Genomic DNA, 26529 nt, shown 5'->3' with positions numbered 1-26529 from the left:
ACCGAGTCCCAGCGACCGACACACGACCCGGGAGAATCTGCTTAGCTCCTGTTCGGGTGAATGCCCTGGTGCGGTTCGCGCGGCGTGCCAGCCAATCTGACCTGTTGATTGGCAAGGAAGAACACGTGTCAGGTTCAGAAACTACGATCGGCTAAGTTTCCGATCGAGAGAGTTTATCGGCGAATCGGCCGATTTACTGTGATAATGAAATCGGCTATAAGACAGCCCGATCCCTATAGCTTTGTAGACAGGAAATTGCTAAAGTAATCGGTACAAAGCTTATGATAACAACACTAGGAACAGATCTAATCGGCAACGGATGAATCTAACATTAGAAAATAGAGAAAGCCGATACTACCGATTCCTAGCTGGATAACTGGTGATAAAAACTAGAAAAACAGGTAAAAACCTATGAATCTAGCAAATATCGATAACTGATGAATAAATCTAAACGAAACAACAGCGATGCGCCCGAAGTTAAAGCTTAGATATTACTTGATAAACGGAACTTACAGAATCGGCCGGAGATCAAGATGATGCAGCCCTGCCAATCTGCACGAACTCGTGAGAAGAAAAAGTAATAGCGAAGTCGCCTGCTCGAAAGTAAGTACGAAGAAAAAGTAGCTTGTTGTATTGATTGGTTGATGATTACAGATTTACAAAGATAGCTATTTATAGCCCCGTACAGATAACTTCTTAACCGACTAGAATTCTATCTCTAATTCAAACAGAAAACGAATATCTAGAAGCACAATTCGTGCTAGGTTGGTTACCCCACGCTTCGTGGGCTGACCTCCACCTTATCCTTCCATCCCTTTCCAAGCCCATACAGGCCCAATTAGTCCATCCTCCTAATCGGCCGATTTCTCATCGGCAAAAGATTACCGATTGGGATTCTGGTGCATTCATCCTGAAGCGAGACAAAAGTCGCCAGCCGATTCCGCACTATAGCACCATTTGGCCGATTCCCAACTGTACTTCTCCGATTTCTTTTCTTCTTGGTGCTGATTCTACTGGTGACGAAATCCGGCGTCAACACCTGCTCTCATGGTTGATAGTATTGTGGGAGTTGAATTGAACAAATAATCCAGTAACTAGTAGCTGGACATCCTGGTTTAATGGTCTCTAAGAATATGTGTTTTTTTCATTCTTGTATTGTAGATGGATAAGAGCACCAAGATTGTAACTTGTGTTGCTGCTGCATACATGCTATTGTCAATGATGGCCATGATTATTCAATCTAGAAAATGTAAACAATGTACAAGAAGGGTTGGTATTACCTATGGGCCTATGGAGGCAAGGGATAGGATGAGACTAGATTATTTAAATAACAAAGATCGGAAGGATGACACAACTTGCTTGAACATGTTAAGACTTAATAGAGGCAAGTTCTTTTTAGAGAGTGTGGTTTGCTTCAAGATACATGTAACTTGTGTGTTGAGCAACAGGTGGGTATGTTTCTAAATACAGTGGGACATAACCTTAGGAATAGGTTAGTTGCAACTAATTTTGATAGATCGGGAGAAACAGTTAGCCGCTATTTCAACAAAGTACCCCGTGCTATTGGAGAGCTGTGAGGGGAACTTATTAGGCCCCCGTCTTTGGACACTCCAAGCAAAATTGCAGGGAACAACATATGGGACCCTTACTTTAAGGTGTGAGCCTTATCCCTATTTTATTTTGACTTTTGTATTACTGTAACCTCACGTGGTCCCTAATATTTACCTTTTTTAAAAAATTAGGATTGTATTGGAGCTATTGATGGTACTCATGTAAGAGCATCTGTTCCTAAGAACATTGAGCATGCCTTTCATGGTAGGAAACCCTATTGTACACAAAATGTAATAGCAGCTGTAGATTTTGATCTACGGTTCACGTATGTGTTGGCTGGTTGGGAAGGGGCTGCACATGATGCTCTAGTTTTACGTGATGCTTTAGAACGTGAGAATGGCCTTCGTGTCGCACAAGGTAATTGTTGGGGGGAAATATTAACGATCCCCTAAGAAAACATTTAAGGAAGCAAACGCAGAAGGCCCAGGCCCACCAAGACGTGATCAAAACTCCGCCTTGCCCGATCAAGACGCCAGGATCGGGAACGGCCGACCCCCCCTCCGCAAGGTTTCCGCCTCGCCCGACCGCAACCCCGGGGTCGGGGGCGCCCGACCCCTCGCTACGGGGTTCCGCCTCGTCCGACCCCAAGCGAAGGGGTCGGGCGCACTGGGGCCCCCGGGGAGGCATCCCCCTCGGATACGGTCCAGACGGGCAAGACAGACAAAATCCTGCGGGTCCCCCCGTCGGCCTCGCCATAAATGCGCCGCAGATTTGGCAGAGGGCAGGGCGACCGCGCCCCTCACGCAACCTGGCGCAAGTACCCGTGCACGATCGTCCTGTGCAGGCTACAGTGCCGGCGGCCGGCTCCCATTCGCCGTAGGGTACTCATGGCCTGCGCCGACCGGAGCAAAGGAGAGAGCGGCCTGTCCTCGGGTCCCGCACACCCTCGGGTCCCGCGCACCCAGCAGCGCGGATGTGACGCTCTCCCTCTCAGCAGCCATCACCTGAGCAGCGGCATCCACCGTTCTCCCTAACAGACGCTGGGGTAACGACGGAGCACCCTCATCATGGCCTGATACCTACGAGCATCGAAGTAGCTATATGTAGGAGGCAACAACACTTGGCACAGGGCGACCTCCTCCTCCGGCATGCAGGCCAACACTTGTCAGGGGCCGGCAGAGGCATCAAACGCCTAGGATCTTGCTCCTCCTTCCTGCCGTGCCTTTTTACCATTCTACCCTTTACTCTTTACAGTCCTCTTGACCCAATCCCAATTGTGACTCCGGCCATCCCCTTGCGGTATAAAAGGAGGAACCCAGGGCTGGAGGAGGGGGATCGGTCGATCAGCTTCTTCTCCCACACACCATAGTACACTACAACTCTCCCTAAGAGCGCGAAAAACCAAGGAGACTTGGGACCAGTCCCTCTCTCGCCAATCTGTAACCCCCTACTACAGAACCCCCGCGTGGGCAACACGAGCATCCTCGACACTGGACGTAGGGCTCCCTTTGCCCGAACTAGTCTAAATCTGTGTCTCCCACGCAACCATCTGAGGCTTACGCGCATAAAAGAAATTTACTAGTCTAAGTCTTGATCCGCTGATCTTGACAACGACAGTTGGCGCGCCAGGTAGGGGACCTTTGCGCGTGCATCTCCAGCCTCAGATGGCCAATCACGATAGCAGCTTTGCTCCGGGCTCCCTGATCCGTTTCGGGAGCCTGGACTTCCTGGCCACCGGGGAAGGGATCGAGCTGATCCCTGTCCTCGTCTTGCCCGCTCGTCACGCTGCCCTCGGCCCCGCCGCCAGGACGGCGGCGAGCGGCCGGTCGCCTACCAAAAGGACCTCGCCAGAGGGACAGCCCTTCGGGCTACGCAACGCCACGGAGGCTTACGGTCGCCTCCTAGTACGGTCCTTGACCACGTCACCCGCGAGCAACGAGCTCGTGGGCGAGGCGAGGACAATCTCCGACACTGGCTCCAGCGACGGGAGTCCCCGCCCCTCGCGCGAGTGCCTTATGGTTGACGCGCACTCCGAGGGGTCCAACGGTGATGGTGCCGAGGGGAGGCAACGGGCTCACCCCTCGCGCGCTGCAGCTACAACTAGGGCCTTACCCAGGGCCCCAGAGTGCTCTCAGCAACCAGAAGCGCGCGCAGGCGCTCGCCAAGAGGTAGAGCACCCCCACCACGAGGGGAGAGCGCGACAACGGGCGCGCGACATCCAGGAACGCATCTGTGCTGACGGAGAGCGTCCGCCGCTCTTTGCTCGCGCTAGCCAGAACGTCGCCGCCGCGGCGGTGTTGCTCCAACAGCTCCCCGAGCCAGCAACGCCCGAGGAGCGTCGGGCACGCCAAGAGATGCGCAACTTGCTCGAGTGCGCCGCCGTCCAGCAGGCGGAAAGTTCAGCGTCTCGACGACGCGGCCAGAACGTCAGCCGGGCGACGCAGGGCGCGCCCCCGGAACGGCGGGGGGAATCTGTCCATCAACCCCCTTCGGGGGTGAATCCGGCTGCATCCGCCCGACGAACCCCGCTACCCGCGGTAGGCGAGGCTCGGTCCGTCCACCAGCGCGTCGGCCTCGCCCGCGACACCCGTGACACCCTGAACGCGCGGAGACGCTCCCGCGCGGATAGGGGGGACGGGGCAGATCGAGGCTACCACGTCCACCGTGGTGGGCGCTACGACAGCGGGGAAGACCGCAGTCCGAGCCCCGGAGCGGCAGGGCCTCGGGCCTTCTTCGCGCGCATCCTAAATGCGCCCTTTCCACCACGCTTCAGGCAACCCACAAGTGTAGCCAAATACTCGGGGGAGACAAATCCTGGAGTATGGCTCAGCGATTACCGGCTTGCATGTCAAGCTGGCGGGGCGGACGATGACCTGTTCATCATCCGCAACCTACCCCTTTTTCTGGCAGACTCCACGCGAGCCTGGCTAGAACATATCCCTTCAGGACGCATTCGCAACTGGAACGACCTGAAGGAGGTTTTCGTAGGAAACTTCCAAGGGACGTACACACGCCCAGGCAACTTCTGGGATCTCCGGAGTTGCCGCCAGGGGGCGGACGAATCCCTCCAGGATTACATCCGGCGCTTCTCCAGAAAGCGCACCGAGCTCTCCAACGTTGCCGACGCGGACGTCATAGGAGCCTTCCTAGCGGGGACCTCTTGCCGACCCCTCGTCCACGAGCTAGGGCGCCGAGGCCCGCGAACCATGGAAGAGCTCCTCAACATCGCCACTAGCTACGCCTCTGGCGAAGAGGCTGTCGGAGCGATCTTCGATCGTTCCAAGGGCAAGGCGAAATGGGAGGAGGACGCCGACGAAGGCACCTCCAACCGCCAGCAGAAGAAGAAGGGCAAGCAGCGGCGCGAGGCCCCCCTCGTGGCCGCGGTCGAACGCAAGCGAGGGCAGTCGCCCCCCGAAGGCGCTCCCGGCTTCTTCGACAAGCTGCTCGAGGGACCGTGCCCGAACCACGAGTTCCCCGTCAAGCACGCCTACAAAGACTGTAACCTCATGAAGAGGTTCCTTGTGGGCAATCCGGTGAAAGGTGACCGGAAGCGGAAACCCGACGAGGAAAAGAAGGGCGACGAAGAGAAGGAAGAAGGCTTCCCTAAAGTTGACGGCTGCTTCATGATCTTCGGGGGCTCCGCAGCGTATGACACCAAGCGCCAGCAGAAGCTGGAGCGCCGGGAGGTCTACGCGGCCGAGCCTGCGACTCCGGCCTTCCTCGATTGGTCCGGACCGGCCATCACCTTTGATAGGTCCGACCACCCTGGACGCGTCCGGCATCCAGGGCGCTACCCTCTCGTCGTCGACCCCATCGTCGGCACGACGCGTCTCACCAAGGTACTCATGGATGGGGGTAGCGGCCTCAACCTCCTCTACGCTGAGACCCTCGACGCCATGGGGATCGATCACTCCCGTCTCCGTCCTAGCAAGGCACCCTTCCATGGTGTCGTGCCAGGGAAGCAAGCGACGCCTCTCGGGCAGATCGACCTGCCCGTCACGTTTGGGACCCCTTCCAACTATAGGAAGGAGGTCCTCACCTTCGAGGTGGTAGGGTTTCGCGGAACCTACCATGCCATCTTGGGACGGCCGTTCTACGCGAAGTTCATGGCCATCCCCAACTACACCTACCTCAAGCTCAAGCTGCCGGGGCCCAACGGGGTCATCACCGTCGGCACAACCTTCCAGAAGGCATACGAGTGCGACGTGGAGTGCTGCGAGTACGCCGCGGCCGTCACCCTCTCGAGCGACGTGGCGGTCCAGCTTGCGGAGGCGATCGAGGACCAGCCCGACGCCAAGCAGTCAGGTACCTCCTTTGAGCCCATCGAAGGTATCAAGGAAGTCCCTCTCGACCCCGGCAGTTCCGGTGGTAGGGTCGTGCGGATCAGCGCGGCCCTAACCCCCAAATAGGAAAGCGCGCTCGTCGACTTCCTCCGCGTGAACAGCGACGTCTTCGCGTGGAAGCCCTCGGATATGCCAGGCATCCCGAGAGAAGTCGCCGAGCATTCCTTGAACATCAGGGCCGGCTCTAAACCAGTGAAGCAAGGCTTGCGCCGTTTCGACGAAGAAAGGCACAGAGCCATTGGTGAAGAGCTCCAGAAGCTCCTGGCGGTCGGGTTCATCAAGGAAGTACACCACCCCGAGTGGTTGGCCAATCCTGTTCTTGTACCGAAAAAGAACGGGAAGTGGAGGATGTGTGTCGATTATACCGGTCTCAACAAAGCGTGTCCAAAGGATCCGTTCCCTTTGCCACGCATAGATCAAATAGTCGACTCAACCGCCGGGTGCGAAACTCTCAGCTTCCTCGACGCATACTCCGGCTATCACCAGATCCCGATGAAAGAGGCCGACCAGCTCGCTACCTCCTTCATCACCCCCTTTGGCCCCTACTGCTACGTTAAGATGCCGTTCGGCCTCAAAAACGCGGGGGCTACCTTCCAGCGATGTATGCTTAAGTGCTTCGGAGATCTCATCGGGCGGACCGTTGAGGCCTACGTCGACGACATCGTTGTCAAATCCAGGAAGGGCGATCAGCTCGTTCCCGACCTGGAGCTAGCCTTCGAAAGGCTGAGGGATAAGCGTATTAAGCTTAACCCCGAGAAATGTGTGTTCGGTGTCCCAAGGGGCATGCTATTAGGCTTCATCGTCTCCGTGCGCGGCATCGAGGCGAACCCAGAGAAGATAGCAGCCATCAGCGACATAGGGCCGATCCGGAACATAAAGGGAGTACAGCGCGTCATGGGGTGCTTAGCATCCCTAAGCCGCTTCATCTCGCGCCTCGGCGAGCGAGGACTTCCTCTCTACCGGCTCCTGAAGAAATCCGACCACTTCGAGTGGACCAGCGAGGCACAGGAGGCACTTGACCGACTCAAGGACCTTTTGACGAAGGCCCCAATTCTAGTTCCACCGGCCGACGGCGAGACCCTTCTGCTCTACGTCGTGGCGACCACCCAGGTGGTCAGCGCGGCCCTAGTAGTGGAGCGGGAGGAGGAGGGGCACGCTCTTAAGGTGCAACGCCCGGTGTACTTCATCAGCGAAGTATTGTCCGAGTCCAAGGCACGATATCCGCAGATCCAGAAGCTCGTCTACGCCTTCCTCATCACGAAGAGGAAGCTGCGTCACTACTTCACCTCCCATCCGGTAACGGTCGTCTCTTCATTCCCGCTTGGTGAAGTAATCCGGAACCCAAATGCAACAGGAAGGATCGCGAAGTGGGCGCTTGAGCTTATGGATCAGGGTATCACCTACGTCCCCCGCACCGCCATCAAGTCCCAGGTACTTGCCGATTTCGTGGCCGAGTGGACAGAGGTACAAGCACCGCCGGCGACAGAGGAGCAGGAGTACTGGACGATGTACTTCGACGGGTCGCTGATGAGGGCCCGCGCCGGAGCAGGCCTCGTCTTCATCTCTCCGTTGGGCGTACGCAACAGGTACATGATCCGCCTCCATTTTCCTGCATCCAATAATGTCGCTGAGTATGAAGCCCTGCTCAACGGGCTTCGCATCGCCATTGAGCTTGGCATCCGTCGACTAGACGTCCGAGGCGATTCCCAGTTGGTCGTCGAGCAAGTCATGAAGGAATGGAGCTGCCATGACCCTAAAATGGCCGCCTACTGCAACGAGGTCCATAAGCTCGAGGACAAGTTCGACGGGTTAGAGCTCAACCACGTCGCAAGGCGCTTCAACGAAGCCGCTGACGAGCTAGCGAAGGCGGCATCCGGCCGGATGCCCATCCCCGACGGTGTTTTCGTTAGCGACCAGCTGAAGCCTTCGATCCATTATCTGGAGCCAGCAGGGGTCGGCGAGGCATGCCCAGCCCTAGGGTCGGGACCCGAGCCGGGGGAGGTCGGCAGCGCGCCACCTGTCCTGGACCCGAGCACCGATCCCGAGGGAATCAACGCTGCCCTACCCGACTCGGCCCTGGAAGCCAAGCCCTCCGACCCCATGGTTATGGAAATCGAGGCGGGCCCCGCGGCGGGGGCCGACCCCACGACCGACTGGAGAGCCCCGTACCTCGACTACCTTGTCCACGACGCGCTCCCGGCAGACAAAACCGAAGCTCGCAGGATCGCGCGCCGTGCGAAATCCTTCACCATCATCGACCAGGAGCTTTACAAGCGAAGTCACACTGGGATCCTCCAGCGCTGCATCCCGATCGAGCAGGGAAAGGCGCTGATCCAGGATATCCACGCCGGGGCTTGTGGTCACCACGCTGCGCCAAGGACACTTGTTGGCAACGCCTTCCGACAGGGTTTCTACTGGCCAACCGCGGTCGCGGATGCTACCCAGGTAGTCCGCACCTGCGAAGGATGCCAGTTCTTCGCCCGCCAAACCCACCTGCCCGCGCAAGCGTTGCAAACCATCCCCATCACGTGGCCGTTCACGGTCTGGGGGCTGGATCTCGTCGGACCCTTCAAAAGGGTGCCCGGGGGCTTCACCCATCTACTCGTCGCTGTCGACAAGTTCTCCAAATGGATCGAAGCAAGGCCAGTGGCGCCAATCAGGTCCGAGCAAGCGGTACAATTCTTCACCGACATCATCCACCGCTTCGGGATCCCAAACTCCATCATCACCGACAACGGCACGCAGTTCACTGGGAAGAGATTCCTCCAGTTCTGCGATGACAACCACATTCGAGTGGATTGGGCGGCAGTGGCGCACCCCCGCACGAACGGGCAAGTCGAGCGAGCCAATGGCATGATACTTCAGGGTCTCAAGCCACGGATCTTCGACCGCCTTAAAAAGTTCGGCGGACGATGGGTTGCGGAGCTCCCAGCAGTCCTCTGGAGCTTGAGGATGACCCCCAGCCGGGCGACAGGGTTCACCCCGTTCTTCATGGTTTACGGGTCAGAGGCCATCTTGCCCACCGACTTGGAGTATGGGTCGCCGAGGGTCAAAGCATACGACGAACAGGGAAACCAGGCGTCACTCGAGGAAGCACAAGACCAACTCGACGAGGCGCGAGATGTAGCCCTACTACACTCAGCTAAGTACCAGCAGGCCCTACGGCGTTACCACAGCCGCAGGATACAAGGCCGCGCCTTCAACGTCGGAGATTTAGTGCTCCGCCTCGTCCAAGATAACAGGATCGGCACAAGTTGACTCCCCCATGGGAAGGCCCGTTCATCGTCGCACAAGTGCTACGGCCAGGCACCTACAAGCTGGCAACTCCCGACGGGCAAATCTTCAGCAACGCCTGGAACATAGAACAGCTAAGGCGCTTCTACACATAGCTTTCGTTTCCAAGTTATGCATAGTCTTGCCGTCTCTTCCGTTCTTTCGCTTAAGCTCAGGGGTATCCGACCCTGGCCTCGTTCCGGGGCCGCATACCCCTCGGGGGCTACCAGTTTTTGTTCTTCTGCGAAAAAAGAAAACCCTGAGCCACCTTGGCTCAGGTCCTTTCGTTTAAGCTCAGGGGTATCCAACCCTGGCCTCGTTCCAGGGTCACATACCCCTCGGGGGCTACCAGTTTTGTTCTTCTGCGAAAAAAGAAACCCTGAGCCACCTTGGCTCAGGTCCTTTCGTTTAAGCTCAGGGGTATCCGACCCTGGCCTCGTTCCAGGGTCGCATACCCCTCGGGGGCTACCAGTTTTTGTTCTTCTGCGAAAAAAGAAGGCCTTTTCTTTTAAGCTCAGGGGTATCCGACCCTGGCCTGGCTCCAGGACCGCATACCCCTCGGGGGCTATCAGGGGTCCCGACCTCAGCCGCTGGGCGCCATCTAAAAAGAAAACACTTTTTCTTTTTTCAAAACCGAACACTCCCTTTCGAAAACCTTTGGATGCAAAAAGATAAGGATGCGTGAACGGTACTCAGGCAAGTTGCGATCGGACTGCGAAAAAGCCTACGCCCCAGCGGCTACGGTACCTTCGCTCATCAAAAACTTACTGACGCACCCGGCAACGCATCCTAAAGCTTTCAAGACCAAAGGAATAACAAAGGGAATCGGTTTCTTTTGCGCAAATAAAGAGTCATAAGAACAGGCCCGTATGGCCAACGCAAACGAGTTCAAAAGGACTGACATAAGTACAAACTTTTTTCGGGCGCGAGCCCGGTACAACTAATTCGCAGGAGGGTCGGCTGGAGCAGTGGCTTCGGGGTCGGCTGGAGCAGCGGCTTCGGGGTCGGCAGGAGCGGCGGCTTCAGGGTCGGCAGCAGCAGCGGCCTCGGGGTCGGCAGGAGGGCCAGCTTCAGGGTCGGCAGGAGGGACGGCTTCGTCCTCCAGGAGCTTCGCGAGGGCCTCCGCCGGCGCGGTCACCCCGGCGTCGATCTCGTCCAGCTCGGCTTCGGTGTAGCCGGCGCAGTACCCTTCACTCATCCTGGCAAAATTAATGTCGGAATAGTGAGAGCCGAAGACCCCGAAGGCGCACCGCACGCCAAGGTGAAGCGCGTCCACGGCGATCTCGCGACGGCGACGTCGCACCTCGAGGACACGAGCCGGCAGAGAGCTCGATCCCTCCTCCGGAGCTACACCGAAATCCTCGCAGATGACGCGGACCGTATCTCGCAAGGCGCCATGCTCGCCGCGCTCCTCGTCGAGCAGAGCCCGCAACCTGGCGATCTCACCTGCAGGAGTCACCCAGAAAACCCCACCGAGTCAAAAGAGCGGAACACAAACGACACAAAAACATAGGAGCAGAAAGAGCCTCACCGTCGGCCTGTGACTTCAGCTCGCGCTCCCGGTCGGCGCTGCGAGACAAGGCGGACTGAAGCCCCTGCACATGCAAACGGAGTTGATCGTTCTCCGTGCGGAGGGCTCCACCCTCCCCCCTCAGCCACGCCAGCTCCTCGGCGTCGCGGCAGGCCCTCTCAGCAGCAGCAGCTTTGAGCCCCTCGGCGTCGCGGCGGGCCTTGTCCACGGCGGCCTGGAACTCCTCGAGGTTGAGGCGGGCCTTCTCGGTGACGGCCTGGAGCTTGGCCTCCGCGCGCCGCGCCTCCTCTAACGCCGCTCGCTCACGACCCTCCAGGTCGCGGACGGCCCCCTGGGCGGCGCCAAGCTGCAGGGACAGATCCCTGGTGCGCTCCCTCTCAGTGTTGTAGTGCTCCCAGAGGCTCTGCTGCCGCCGGAGGAAATCAGATTTCTCCCTGCTGCCCTCTTGGAGAGCCTGCAAAGCAACATGCCGTTAAAAGCAAAAAAGCAAAGAGGAGGAATTCATCACCAAGCGGCAGGAACAACATACCTGGCTGCCAGGGACCACGGCGTTGGCCAAAACTCCCAGCGCCGAGGTCAGAGCCGCCTGAACCTGGGCGACGCCGCCGTGCATCGCCTGCCACCTATGCCACTCGGCGGCGTCATCCAGCGCGTAGAGGTGCCTCGGCGGGTCATCGCGGGATGCCCAGCGGAGGACGGGCCCTCTCCACTCCCTCGGGACGGAGGAAGCCGAGGGTGGGACAGGGGCCGACTCTGACGTCGCCGTCGAGGACGGCACCACGACGCTAGAAACCACTGGATCCGCCGACGGCCCCGGCGCCTGCACGCTCGTCGCCGCCGAGGCCGCCAACAGTACCCCTGTGGGCACCTCCGCCTCAGCCACCAGAGTTACTCCCGCGGGAGTGACCGGGGCAGAGGCCCCTGCCTCTGTCACCGCCGCCTCTGCCGCCGCTGCGTCTCCGGGAGCAAGCGCCCCCTCCGCCTCCGATCCCGCCATGTCAGCGGGGGCATCCGCCCTGCCTCCTGTCGTCATCGCCTCCTCCGCCTCATCGGCGTCGAGGTCGATCACCTCCCCGACCTGCGGGCCCGGGAGGATCACGCCCTGAGCTGAAGGGCGATCAGAGAGGCTGGAGGCGGGGTGGAGTCCGCTCCCCCGCCTGCACCTGACGCCGCCACCGCTCCGACAGCCGCCTCCGCAGGGGCCACCTCCGCAGGAGGACCTGCGGCCACACCAGGAACCCTGCCGATCGCCGCTGGCGGGGCCGCGGCCCGCCCCCCGGAGGAGGACAACGTCCGTAGCGCCTTCTTGGGCGCCAGCTGCAGAGAGAGGCCACGGGGAGAAGTGCTGCACATCGACGGCCAGGCGTCAGCAGAAACAAACAAAAAAAGAGAGGAAGGATGACACATAGGGAAAGTCAACTTACGCCCTCGAAGCGTAGGGGCGGCGCGCGCGCTTCGACTCGGAGCCGGACGCTGACCCCGGGGCATCCGGCAGTGGCCGCTTGTCACCGCCTCGCTGCCCTCCACCGGCAGGCACGGCGGCGGAGGCAGGCTCCACGGACCCCCGAGGAGCGCCCCGAGCAGGTCCCTGGGGAACGCCCCGCGACGGACCCAAGGCGGCGGCGGGGGCAGGCTCTGAGGACCCCCGAGGGGCACTCCGTGTCGCCGCCGGGGGGGCATCCCTTGCCGACCCTAGGGGAGTGCCCCGCGCCCGCTCCTGGGGGACGCCCTGTGCTGACCCCGGGGGAACGTCCCGCGCCCGCTCCTGGGGGACGCCCTGAGCCGACCCCGAGGAGGCGCCCTGCGCCCGTTCCTGGGGAAGGCCCTACGCCGACCCCTGGGTGGCGTCCCGCACCTGCTCTTGGGGGACGCCCTGCGCCGACCCCTGAGGGGCGGTCCGCGCCGGCTCCTCGGCCGCGCGCTGTGTTGACCCCTGGGGCACAGCCCCAGGGCCCGGGGGAGCCGGAGCCCGGGCGGACGTTTCCGCCGCTGCACCCCCCGCAGCCGTCTGCGGGGGCGCATCGCGAATCACCAAAGCCCCCGATCAGGGGGCAACCATCTCCTCCTCCTCCTCCTCCTCTTCCTCTTCTTCTTCTTCTTCTTCTTCATCATCGTCGTCGTCAGACACGACTGCCCCCCTCCGCCGCCGCTGGAGCTCCTTGGCGGCCTTCTTCCGCCGCCTCGCCGTCTCCTTGTCCTTGCGGCGCTTCTGCTCCTCGACCCGGAGACGGTTGCGAGCCCTCCGCTCGGCATCTTCCGGCACCGGCGGGAGGGAGTCCGCGACCCGGGTCAGCATGCCCTGCAAACGTAAATTAGATCCGTGTCGGAACAACAAAACAGCGGGACGCAAGGAAAGAGAAACGGTGTCCCAACTCCTTACCAGGTCTACAAAGCCCGGCTCCGGGCGCATCGGCGGATGCCCGGGGATCGGGTAGTCGACGTCCTTGTCCTCCAGCGCCTCCCGGAGCCGTTGCCGGATCTCGGAGGCGGCGAGTGCACCCGTCGCCAGGGCAGTGCCCTCGGGCGGCGCGTCGGGGGTCATGGCGCCAAGCGGCCGGACCCGGAGCATCAGCGGCGCCACCCGCCGGGCGTGGTACGCGCCGATGACCCCGGTGCCGGTGAGCCCATTCCGCTTCAGCTGCTCAATGGCCTGCAGCAAGTCGGAGATCTTCTTCTTCTCCTTCTCCACCGGCCCGTACGCCCATACCTCGGGCGCCGCGTCGATGGTGCGGCCGGTGAAAACCGGCAGGGGGGAGTTCGGTTAGTTCTTCACGTAGAACCACTGATTGTGCCACCCCTTGTGGGACACCGAGGTCTTCACCGTCATGTACTCCTTGGAGCGAGTATGACGGAGATGGATCCCGGCGCACCCGATCGGCACCGGAGGTGACCGCTGCTGGCTCCCGGCCTTCCCCGCCTTCTGATACAGGCTCACTGTGAAGAATTACTTCCACAGCTCGAAGTGGGGCTCAATGCCCAGGAATCCCTCGCACAGCGCGACGAACGCCGCGATGTGCTGGATCCCGTTGGGGTTGAGATGCTGGAGCTCGAGCCCGTAGTGGTGGAGGAGCCCGCGGAAGAAGCGGCTTGGGGGGGAGGTGAATCCCCGCTCGTGGAAGTGGGCGAAGGAGACGACATAGCCGGCGGGAGGCGACGGAACCTGCTCCGGCCCCGGCAGCCTCCACTCGTCCGCCTCCGTCCTCTCGCAGAGAAGCCCCTTCCGCACCAGGCCCTCGGCGCGATTGGAGGTGAAGTGGGAAACTCCCCAGGAGGCCATCGTCGGGAAAGGGAGGAGATCGATGGAGGTGAAGACGAAGCGCGCGGCGTGGAGCGAAGGGAACGAGGCGAGCGAGGCGAGCGCAGGTGAACTAAGAGGAAGGCAAGGAGGCTCGAGTGCGAAAGGAGAGAGGAACCGGCGTGGTGAGCTCCTGCTTTTATAGGAAAGGTACCGGGGAAGCCAAATCGACGCCCCGGCCACCATAAATGCGGCGCCAGGTACGCCCCTGCCACGCCCGTTTCCTTTTCAAAAACCATGCGCACGATCGGCCGCGAAAACATCCTATCTTCCTCGATTCGCGGGACGGCGCTTCCATAACTCCACTTCCCGGGTACCGCGCCCACGACGCCCCCCACGTTCGGCCCAGGCACACCAACCGCTCCGCTCCGGTCCAAGGCCCACAGGGAGGTAAGAAAGGGATACAGGGCTGAAAACGCCCCTACGGCCCAGTACGGTCCAGGGGTTCAAAAGCTGGCCCAACACGGGTTCGACAGCTGCCTCAGGACACCCTCCGAGCAAGGGGTGAGAAGGGACGGGCCCGCTAGCGGCCAACACCCAGGCGAGCGAACGCCAAGGGCGCCCCAACCTCACGTTCGAGTCCTGCTCGGTGTAAAGTTCATGGTTTTTCCACGGGGAAAGGCAACGAGCCCTCAGATCCGGTCGAACGGGTCCGGGAACTATATGAACTAACCGGCGGGAAATTGGAGTACGCCACCAGCTTGGCCTGAGCCGGACCCCCCCGAACGGGGACCGGGACTCCACTCGAGCTTACCCATTTGCAGCTCAAACGAGCACCACGGTTCGTCCAATGCGGATAACGTGGCCCGGCTCAACCCCTCCGTCCTAGCGAACGGACGCTTGAGGGGCAACGATCAAAAAAGTCGACCTAGCCTCCCGATCGGTTTCCTGCAGCGAGCGGGAGCTCGGGGGCTAGCCTCGCAACCAACCACCACGCGTGTGGTCACAACTCGCAGGTTCTCTCAAACGTGGCTGAGATAAAACAAGCATGCCATAACACAAAACCCGCGGCAAAATAGCGAAAGAAGCCTCTGGAGGAGCACTCCTGCTCCACCACAGGCTCGGGGGCTACTGTTGGGGGGAAATATTAACGATCCCCTAAGACAACATTTAAGGAAGCAAACGCAGAAGGCCCAGGCCCACCAAGACGTGATCAAAACTCCGCCTCGCCCGATCAAGACGCCAGGATCGGGAACGGCCGACCCCCCTCCGCAAGGTTTCCGCCTCGCCCGACCGCAACCCCGGGGTCGGGGGCGCCCGACCCCTCGCTACGGGGTTCCGCCTCGTCCGACCCCAAGCGAAGGGGTCGGGCGCACTGGGCCCCCCGGGGAGGCATCCCCCTCGGATACGGTCCAGACGGGCAAGACAGACAAAATCCTGCGGGTCCCCCCGTCGGCCTCGCCATAAATGCGCCGCAGATTTGGCAGAGGGCAGGGCGACCGCGCCCCTCACGCAACCTGGTGCAAGTACCCGTGCACGACCGTCCTGTGCAGGCTACAGTGCCGGCGGCCGGCTCCCATTCGCCGCAGGGTACTCATGGCCTGCGCCGACCGGAGCAAAGGAGAGAGCGGCCTGTCCTCGGGTCCCGCACACCCTCGGGTCCCGTGCACCCAGCAGCGCGGATGTGACGCTCTCCCTCTCAGCAGCCATCACCTGAGCAGCGGCATCCACCGTTCTCCCTAACAGACGCTGGGGTAATGACGGAGCACCCTCATCATGGCCTGATACCTACGAGCATCGAAGTAGCTATATGGGAGGCAACAACACTTGGCACAGGGCGACCTCCTCCTCCGGCATGCAGGCCAACACTTGTCAGGGGCCGGCAGAGGCATCAAACGCCTAGGATCTTGCTCCTCCTTCCTGCCGTGCCTTTTTACCATTCTACCCTTTACTCTTTACAGTCCTCTTGACCCGATCCCAATTGTGACTCCGGCCATCCCCTTGCGGTATAAAAGGAGGAACCCAGGGCCGGAGGAGGGGGATCGGTCGATCAGCTTCTTCTCCCACACACCATAGTACACTACAACTCTCCCTAAGAGCGCGAAAAACCAAGGAGACTTGGGACCAGTCCCTCTCTCGCCAATCTGTAACCCCCTACTACAGAACCCCCGCATGGGCAACACGAGCATCCTCGACACTGGACGTAGGGCTCCCTTTGCCCGAACCAGTCTAAATCTGTGTCTCCCACGCAACCACCTGAGGCTTACGCGCATAAAAGAAATTTACTAGTCTAAGTCTTGATCCGCTGATCTTGACAACGACAGTAATAAAGTAGTAAACTCTCAACTTTTACATACAAATTCCTGCTTATAGTATTATGACCAATCTGTCTGTCAAATGATAGGCAAATTCTACCTAGTGGATGTTGGATATGGAGCCAAACCAGGATTTTTGCCTCCCTTTCGTGGAGTTCGGTACCACTTAAACGAATGGGGAAGTAATCCAGTGCAAAATGAGAAGGAATTGTTCAACCTTAGGCACTCATCGCTACATGTCACTGTAGAGCGAGCATTTGGGGTACTGAAGAGGAGATTCAAAATTCTTGATGATGCAACTCCATTCTTCCCTTTTCCAACACAAGTAGATATTGTTTGTGCTTGTTGCATTATTCACAATTGGGTCATACAAGATGGGCATGATGAGTTCTTCTCAGAGGATATTAATTGGCCAAGCTACAATCATGCTTCCACACGCATTGGCCAAGCAAATGAGCATGCTTCTATGGTCAATTTTAGGCAGCAGCTAGCAGAACAGATGTGGGCAGACCGTCAAAACAACAATGTTAACTAATATTTGTATCGAACTTGAATTTGTTTCATTTGTACAACATCTTTTAGCCTTTCTTGGATGATGTATTGCTATTTGTAAGGACATATTTGATTTTGAATAATATTTTTATGAACATGTTGCTTGCTGAAATTTTGTAATTTGTGGTGATAATGTCCATTTCTGATGTGTTGAGTTTGTATTGATGCTATTGTACATTTTTTCTACATCTAGGTGCTGATTTTGTGTTTTTTGTGTGGCAGAACAATGGAGGAAGTAGCTGAAGGGCGTGGGGGAACTAGTGGGCATGCTACGTGGACATCAGTAATGTCTGATTTAATGCTCTCCCATCTTAATGATTTGGTGGTTGGTGGTTTGAAGACATCAAAGGGCTTTAAGAAACACCTTTTGAATGGATGTGCTAGAGTTATCAATGAGAAGTTCACCACAAGGATCACTGGTGAGCAAGTCAAGAATCATTTGAAAACATGACAGAAAAGGTATGCAAAGATAAATAGATTGAAGAAGTTGAGTGGTGCACTCTTTGATGAAGAAAACTGTATGATTACACTAGATGAGGAGCACTACAACGGCCATGTCCATGTAAGCTTACTATCTTTTGCTTAGTTCTTCATTCATTGACAAGTGTTACATTAAATTAACTTATTCGTCCTCCATGCCTAGGATCACAAGGTTGATGCTGAGTTCTTGAACAAGCCCCTCTTGCACTACAAAGAGATGGAGGCAATATTTGGCAATACCATAGCTACTGGAAACTTTGCAAAAGACTCAAGTGCACCTCTAGGTAGAGAGGATGATGAGGTTGAAAGTCAAGAAGAGGGGATGAGGTTACAGGGCATGGTCCAAGTGATGGGCCTACCACTCAAGGGGCAACATCTTCTGCTAGTAGACCAAGTAAGAAGGCCAGGGTAGCTGAAATGGAGGAGGATAGGCTGGTTGCCGCTTTCAAATGTGTAGGTGAGAACCTTGCCGCTGCCATAAAAATGGTTGCTAAACCTGATAATGACCTGCCAGCTGACCTATTTGACATGTTGAACCAACTTCCTGGTTTTAATTCAGCACACATATCTTTCTACTATGCTCATTTGGTGGAAAATCCTCACATTGGTAGAGCTTTCTATACACTGCCATTTGAGCACAAGTTAAACTGGGTCACAAAGTTCATTGCTGAGAAGTTCCCTGGAATGTAAGGGTGATTTAGAAGTGTGGGATGTTTCTTTTGTTAGAACTTAAATCTTATGTCACTGTGTAAGCCTTGAACTTATATTATGTAAGGCTTGAACTTCGTGTAACTTGTTGTATTGCCTTGAACTTGGTATATGTAAGTAAGGCTTGGACTTTGTATGGTGAAATGGTGTTAAGAATTGGTGAAATGGTGTTAAGAATTGTTGAATTGGTGAAATGGTGTTGAACAAGATATATGAAATATTGACTTGGTCAATTGTTGAATTACTGTTAAGAATTGATGAATTGTCGGATTGTTGAACATGTGTGTAGAATTGTGGCAGCTTATGTGTGTGGTAATCTCACCAAGAAGGTGAACATATTCACTGTCCAACCCGCATCCTCAAACCAAACAAGAGATGGAACCACTCCAACCCACTTTATCCTCCAATCAAACAAGAAACTGGGTTCAACCCAACCCTGCAACCAAACAAGAACTGGGTTGGCTCCGACCCAGAAAACTGGGTTAGCTCCGACCCAACCCACATGGTCCCAAAACCAAACGGACCCTAGAGAAAGGCCGCGGAAGTCTTGTAATCGTATGACTTCTGGAGTTCTGGTGGTGTTCGTAACTTAACTCGGTAGGCTAGTACGAGCTATTGAGATTCGGCAGCCATTCGGCTAGTGTAGTGTACCATTCTGATTCTGAGCTTTGTAGGAAAAACTTGCACAACCTCCTTCCGTTTCCATTTCGACTTTGGAGGTGTTTGGATACTAGGTGCTAAACTTTAGTAGGGTCATATCGGATGTTCCGATGCTAATTAGAAGGATTAAACATCAGCTAATTACAAAACTAATTGCACAACCTATTGCATGGATGGAGTCTAATTCATGAGACGAATCTATTAAAGCTAATTAATCTATCATTAGCAAATGGTTACTGTAGCACCATATTGTCAAATCATGGACTAATTGGGCTTAATAGATTCGTCTCGCGAATTAGATTCCATATGTGCAATTAGTTTTATAATTAGACTATATTTAATCTTACTATTACTAATTGGAGGCTCCTTTTGAAGCCTCCAGATGAAGCCACCTAGGATTCCTAGGTGGACACTCTTTTTCGAAATCCTAGAAATTCTCACAAAAAAGCAAAACATCCGACCATCAATCGATTGATTCAAATTATCATAGCCATTGGATCTATTATGTTTTCTAAAAAATTACCCACCTATGCCATTATGAAAATAGACTAACGTAACCCCCTAAATCTATATATAAATTACCCACCTATGCCATTATGAAAATTGCCTAAAGTAACCCCCTAAATATATATATATATATATAAATTACCCACCTATGCTATTATATAAAATAAACTCAAGTAACCCTCTAATCTTCATCAAAATTACCCACTTATGTCATTATAAATAATATTTAAAATAACCCACTAATTTGCAACCGAATTGCCCACCACTATTACTTAAAAACTTAAAGTAACCCGTTAAATTTGCATCTATATTACCCACACATGCCATTATAAAAAATAACATGATAACCCTACGTTTGAATCAAATAACCTTAATTAAAAATATACAGCAATATATGATTCTAAATCATCTATATCTTGCACTATTGGTATATGATATAATAATTAAGGTCTATACGCATGATGTGTGTCACCATTATAAAGATATAGATGAAGTGATGACAATATAGATTTCTATGTTAAAATTGTATCACAAACTTAGGGTTCATTAAACAAATTCAAGTGCATACCTGCGATGCAAAGTGAAAGGTTAAAAATTATAAATATTGATGAAAATATTATAGAGTAATTACTAACCAAAATCTATCACAATTGGATGAAGATAATAAGTATATATCTATATAAGTATTGTGTTCGAATATTTAACAAACGAGAGGTAGCTTATGGTAATATTTTTTAGCAATGTAGTCCCATTTTTTCAATTGGAGACTCCGCATTAGTTCCCACGAGACAAGCTACAAAAAAGACACAAATTCTCATAAGAATCAAAAACATCAAACGCCAATCCTGTAAACTCTAATAATCATAGCTATTGATCTATTATATTTTCTAAAAAGTTACCCACCATTGTGAAAATATTCAAAAATGAACTTTAAACCTATATCTAAATTACCAAGCTCAACTATTATAGAAAATAATCTAAAGTAACCTCATAATCTTCGTCCAATTTACTAATACATATCGTTATAAAGCATAACTTAAAATGTCATTCTAAAATTTTATCTATATTACCCACGTATGTTGTTATTAAAAATAACCTAAATTAAACACCTAAATCTTAATCTAATTGTCTTCATGTGCGTCATACAGAAATATCAAAAAGTAAACTAAGATATGATTTTAAATTACCTATTTATGTCATTATTAATATAAAAATACTAAGTTAAAGTATATACACATGATGAGTGTCACCATTTAGACCATTTATATATGTATGTGAGGAATCGATGAAAAATATTGATTTGTATGTTAAACATAATGTATGGAGGATTGGAGGTGCGATACGAAATGGAAGAAGTATGAATATGGATGAAAAAGTGTATAGAGTAATTATTAATTAAAAATCAATCACAACTGGATAAAGATAGGTACGTATCTATATAGTATTATGTTGACGTATTGAAAAAATAAGAGAGTAGTAGGTAATCAATTTTGATTATTAGCAAGGAGTTTAATTTCTAAATAATTTCCAAATACAATAGCTTCTAAAAATATTAGCCCGTGCGGGAGCACGGGTTGATGGACTAGTACTTCTAATTAGTATTCAAACATCCAATGTGACAGGTGCTAAAATTTAGCACGATGTTCCCAAACACCCCCTTCACTGTCATGGTCTGAAACTGTCAATTCTCAAGCCGGCCCGGCAGCGTAACCTGCGTCTCGTGGACCCTAGTGTAATTCCCGGGAAATTCCTGCGTTCTATATATCCACCGTGCAGGAAAGATTTTCTGTTGCGTATGAGCTCCAGGTACGGTGCAGTGCAGCCTGTAGAGGCTTGCCCACGGGTGTGGCTGCAAGAGCCTGCGGCCGCGGCAGATTCCGGGGGCATTTGGTTCCGTTTCCTTATTTTTAGTACGTGTCACATCGAATGTTTAGATATTAATTAGAAGTATTAAACATAGACTATTTACAAAACTTATGGAGGCTAAACAGCGAGACGAATCTATTAAGCCTAATTAATCCATCATTAGCAAATGTTTACTCTAGCAACACATTGTCAAATCATGAACTAATTAGGCTTAATAGATTCGTCTCGCCTTTTAGCCTCCACTTATGTAATGGGTTTTATAAATAATCTATATTTAATACTCCTAATTAGTATCTAAACATTCGATATGACAGGTACTAAAAATAAATAAGAGGAACCAAATCAGATCTCCCTCATCCCTCTCATCATGACCGCCCGCGGCCGGTCCTGCTCGCCGTTCGCGCGTGGCGGGAGCAGGTGAGGGGTGGGGATAGAGCCCAGGGGCGGGCGTGCCGGCCGGGGATACGGGCAGAGGCCAGGCCACGCCTGGCTACGTGCCGGCTGTGCGCCGTGGGATCAGGCATGACGATGCGGTTGGACCCCCGGCAATCATGGGCCGTGGGCGCACGGCGTGGTCACCGCCAACTGATTGGCGGCTGGCAAGTGATCACGGATCGATGCCACTGCAGTGGACACCGTGGGTGACCGGCTTCTGACTTGGTTGTTGTTGGTCAGAACTTTGCCTAGAGCCCAACACTATACAACGCAAATCGAAACATACAATTCTCTTAATCTTAGTCCGAACAATAAATTTCAGGTGGCTAACGTATTAATAGTTTTACATACCGTTTACAAAAAGGGCAAGGCTATCCTTTTATAATGCCTGAGACAACTTTTTACATGATCCATTTACCCATTCTTAACCACTACATTCATGAATATGCCTTACAAATTGGTCACAAAAGTGTCACATTTTCTTCGCTACCCCATAACCTCGTGATTTGTGCTCTCACATGGTTCCGCAAATCACGCTACCATGTCGTTCACGTCATTGGACGAGCTGGCTTCGTATCCGAAGTTTGACGTGGCTTCGGATGCTTCGAAGGATACGGCCGCCTCCGGGGTCCTTCCAGATTCTCATGGCTTCGACACAGAGAGCTCGCCCCTGGCTTCGGGTGCTTCTTCACCTCTGCTTGGTTTCGCCCATCGGTAGCTCATCCTCGGGTGCTCCTATCTCGTCATCCTGCACAGACATGACTCATTTGGAATGGCAAAGTTAGCGAATGAGATAGGGGTTACAAAACAGCGGAACATCCTTCCTTAGGTTTCACCCGAAGCTCGCACGCTTTAGGACCTGCTTGAGGTTAGAGGTTTTGATCCGAAAGTGAAACAGGCTGCGACTAGCACGATCTCGAGGTTGAACGTTATTTTGGGTGATCCCCAATAGTTGTCCAGCAAAAAAAAAATGAATTTTAAGATCCTACAACTTTCGACTGCCGATCATGATCCTACAATTTTTGCTGTTTGTAACAAAAAAAATTAGAGACAAAATTTGGAAAAAGTTTTCAAGCACAACTTTGGAAGCGCAAAATTTTCATAAATTCAGAAACAAAATTTGAATCATAACATTGTGGAGCAAAAAAATTAGGAACAAAAAAGCAAAACGCGCAGAACGCTACGTGTCGTCATTGATGCGAAGCGAGCCGCCTCATGGACATGGCGGACATGTTTGGTTCCAACACGTACCTTAATAGGACAGGTGAAGAAAATGGACTAGCATCACATTGGTTTAAGGCTACATCTGGTGATAATATTTCCACAATGCGTGATTGGATTGCAGCTGGACTTTATGCGTTGACATGATGGAGATATTTTCTCAATATGGCTAATTTGTTGTTATGAATGTAACCTATCAATTTCTATCTAATTTGTTGTTGTGACTTGAGAAAGCACTGATCTTCTTGCTATGAACTGAGGTACCATTGACTGAACTTTGTTGTGGCCTGAGGCTTCACCTGAATTTGCTATTGCTGTCAACTATTGTAGCACTGAAATGTTCTAATTGTGTGCCTTGTGTACTCTTGAGTGCAATATGCATGTCATTTATTTTGTGCATCTTTGCATACATGATTAAAAGTCCATTTCAATTTTTGATTCCCCATTTTTTAAATGATTGAATGTGAATAAGTCTGGCTTCTCTGGCTGCAGCCGCTGCTGCCTGGCAGCAGCTGCTGGCTGCAGCAGCCGGCTGCCCGGCTCCAGCTGCGGCTGCTGAACAGCCACAGCAATCTGCACCGAACACTCTTGCTTAGCTTAGACAGAGGTAGAAGATGAATTGTGCGTTATTCCACTAGGATGGGTGAAAAAGGCTGAGCAAAGGAACTAGGCAATTAGTTGGGACGTGGCCTATGGCCTACAGCCCAAAACAAATGAAGCCCATGGTCCTAACCTACGCGCACCTGGGAGTTACGACGGCCTGCCTCAAGCTGCGAGGGCGGAGGGCCAAGGGAGAACGGCGAGCCGCCGGAAGCGCCGATGCGTGTAGAGCAGCAACCCAAGGCCGCAAGCAGGGCATGGTGGGATGCCGGGATGTGACGCCAAGACCAGCACTGCACGCGGCGGTCCCAAACCAACCCCTCGCTATGGATTGTCAGTGAACAGTAACACGACTTAGAAACAACGAACTTTTGTTGGTATCTTTTTTTTTCCTACATCCGCCCGTGTCTACCTTGATGTTGCATGCTATTATGGTCATCTGATCTTCTCCTTTGACCCTTTTGTCATTGCTTTGGTGCAAAGGTTGTGCACGAACCAACAGGCCAGGTCCAACAAAGGATGTGTTTCGTGCAGCTATCAACAGCTCTTGTTTTTTTTAACACCAACCTGACACGTTACTGTAGAAGCACTGTTCATCGGAACCGGTATTCTCTCTCCCCTCCCTCCCCCTCACAGCCACCGGAGGAGCCGGTGGAACTAGAAATCATGGCTCCTCCAGCTCCAGCTCCTAACATGCTGTAGTGGTCGGTGTCAGGTGGAGCTAGAGCCCCAAGGAGCACAGCCAAACTAGCCCAAAATGATCATGTTGCAAAACCATGCAACCGAGTCACGACAGAGACGGCCAGCTCAACTGCACCAGTGGGCGAGCTGCGGCGCACGTAGGTCCGCTAGCAAGGGAATCCCACCTCATCACGTGGACCGGTAGAATCTCCGTGCGCCCATGGTCCAAGATTCTGACCATGCCCTCTCCCAAGTCCACCTCGCTCCACCCCACCTAACCCCAATGACACATGAACCCATGTAAGAACCTACACCACATGTCACTCCCCCTACAACCCCTTTCCAAGCGGTAGTCGCCGCCTCATGGTGGGGGCACCATTAGAGCAGTCCCAACCCTCCACCTCAGCTAGTTTCCATAGCATTTAATAGAGTGACATGTCAGAAAAATATGATGTGGCAGTATACTTAACGAGGAGAGAGGAGAAAAATGCAAGACTTCATTTCTCAGGTGAGAAACTGGGTCGACTCGCGGACCGAGGCACAAAGGCATGGGCGATTCCGCGTTGGAAGGCTTTGGCGTTTCTTCCCACGGGACCCACGGTCCAGCAACTTCGTCGCCAGAGAAACGCAGTTGCGCCCTCCTCGCCCCAGCCCGCCACTGCCCCAACGCTCGAGTCCCGACCGTGAGCCCTGCAGTTGCGCCGCCCGCCCGCGCGCCCCGCACGCAGCCGCCCATGCTAGCGACCCAGCCTCGCTAGCTTGTGCGCGACCCAGCCGCCCACGTGGAGCCTGCAGTCTGCATGCTCGGCACGGTGGCCTGCGCGTGGCCATGCACCTTGCACTGAGCCTTGCCTGCTGCCTCTCGCCGACAGTGTGGAGCCACAGTCCCGTCAACGCACCGTGTTTGATTGAATCAGAACTAGTGCATCAACTCATGCTTCCGCACGGGCTAATTATTTTAAAAATTATTATATTATAAAGTTATTTAAAAATTAGATTCCTAACTAATAATCAAAATTATTTATCTATGATTCTCATTTATTTAATAGTCTAATACAATACTCTATGATTGACTTTTAATTAGTAATTACTCTACGCACGTTTTTATCCACGTTCATACTTTTTTTTACTTTATAATGCACCTCCATATAAATCAATATTTTTTATCACTTCCTCCCCTACATGTATAAATGGTCTACATGGTGACACACATCTTGTATATATACTTAGTATTTTTATATTAACAAACGTAGAAATAGGTAAATTATAATCTTATATTTGTTTTACTTTTGGACATTTCTATATAATGAACATGCAGATGATTGTATTACGATTCAGGTGTTTAGTTTAGATGATTGTATTACGATTCAGGTGTTTAGTTTAGGTTATTTTTAATAATGATATATAATAGTAATTTAGATACAAATTTAGAAAATCATTTTTAGTTATTTTTTATAGTAACATATACAGAAAATTTAGAAGAAGATTATAGGGTTACTTTAAATTATCTTTTATAGTGCAAAGGTGGGTAATTTAGATATCAGTTCAGGGTTTACTTTAAAATATTTTCATAATGTTAGTGGTGGATAATATTTTAAGAAAATATAATAGACTAATGGCTATGGTTATTATAATCTACATGATTGATGCTTAGATGTTTTTTATTTTTTATGAGAATTTCTAGTATGTATGTTTTTTCTTATCGCATCTTGTGGAGTCTCTAATGAAAAAAAAATAAGAGCGCATGGCTAACAATCAAAATTGTTATGCCTTAACCTCTCTTTCATTTGTTAAATACGTTAACACAATACTTATATAGATATATAATTATTATCTTCAACCAATTATGATAAACTTTAGTTTATAATATTTATTGTTTTCATCTTACATTGCAGGTATGTGTTTGAATTTTTTAATGGACCCTAACTTGAACTATATTTTAGCATGAAAATCTATATTATCATCATCACTTCCTCTATATATTATAAATGATGAAATGTTAAATGTATATACCTTAATTATTATTCTGTACCAAAAGTGTAAGAAATAGACTATTTAAAATCATATATTGTCATACCTCTTGATATATTTTTTTAAGGTGATTTGAATTCAAATTTTTTAATAATGACATATGTGGGTAATTTTGATGGAAATTTAAGGGGTTGAGTAAGTTATTTTTTATAATATTAGTGGTGAGTAATTTAGTTGCAGATTTAGGGTGTTATTTTAAATTATTTTTTATAATGGTGAAAGTGGGTAATTTTGATGAAGATTAGGGGGTTATTTGAGTATATTTTATATAATGGTATAGGTGGGTACTTTTTTAGAAAACATGATAGATCCAATAGCTATGATGATTTGAGTCTACTGATTGATGGCTAGATTTTTTGTTTTTTTTTAGAATTTCTTGGATTTCTCTCTTTTTCTAGAGTGTCCACCTAGGATCCTAGGTCACTTCACCTGGAGGTTTCAAAAGGAGCCTCCAATTAGTAATAGTAAGATAGAGCAAACAAAACAGAAGCGGGAATAAATCAAGTCAAATCGAAGCAAGGAAATTGGATCGGATCTCGC

The 26529-nt window shown here is 52.4% G+C and overlaps 1 protein-coding gene across 1 annotated transcript; it reads left to right on the top strand.

The window, feature by feature from the left end:
* Nucleotides 1-1161: 1161 nt before the first annotated feature.
* On the top strand, nucleotides 1162-17970 carry LOC106804265. The gene is made up of 4 exons (XM_022826076.1): nucleotides 1162-1296; nucleotides 17288-17362; nucleotides 17444-17615; nucleotides 17648-17970. The coding sequence occupies exons 1-4, from the start codon at nucleotides 1162-1164 to the stop codon at nucleotides 17968-17970; spliced, it is 705 nt and encodes a 234-aa protein (XP_022681811.1).
* Nucleotides 17971-26529: the final 8559 nt, after the last annotated feature.

This window comes from Setaria italica, chromosome IV, assembly GCF_000263155.2.
Source record: "Setaria italica strain Yugu1 chromosome IV, Setaria_italica_v2.0, whole genome shotgun sequence".
Classification (NCBI taxonomy): Eukaryota; Viridiplantae; Streptophyta; class Magnoliopsida; order Poales; family Poaceae; genus Setaria; species Setaria italica.
This window is presented reverse-complemented; position numbering and strand designations above follow the sequence as displayed.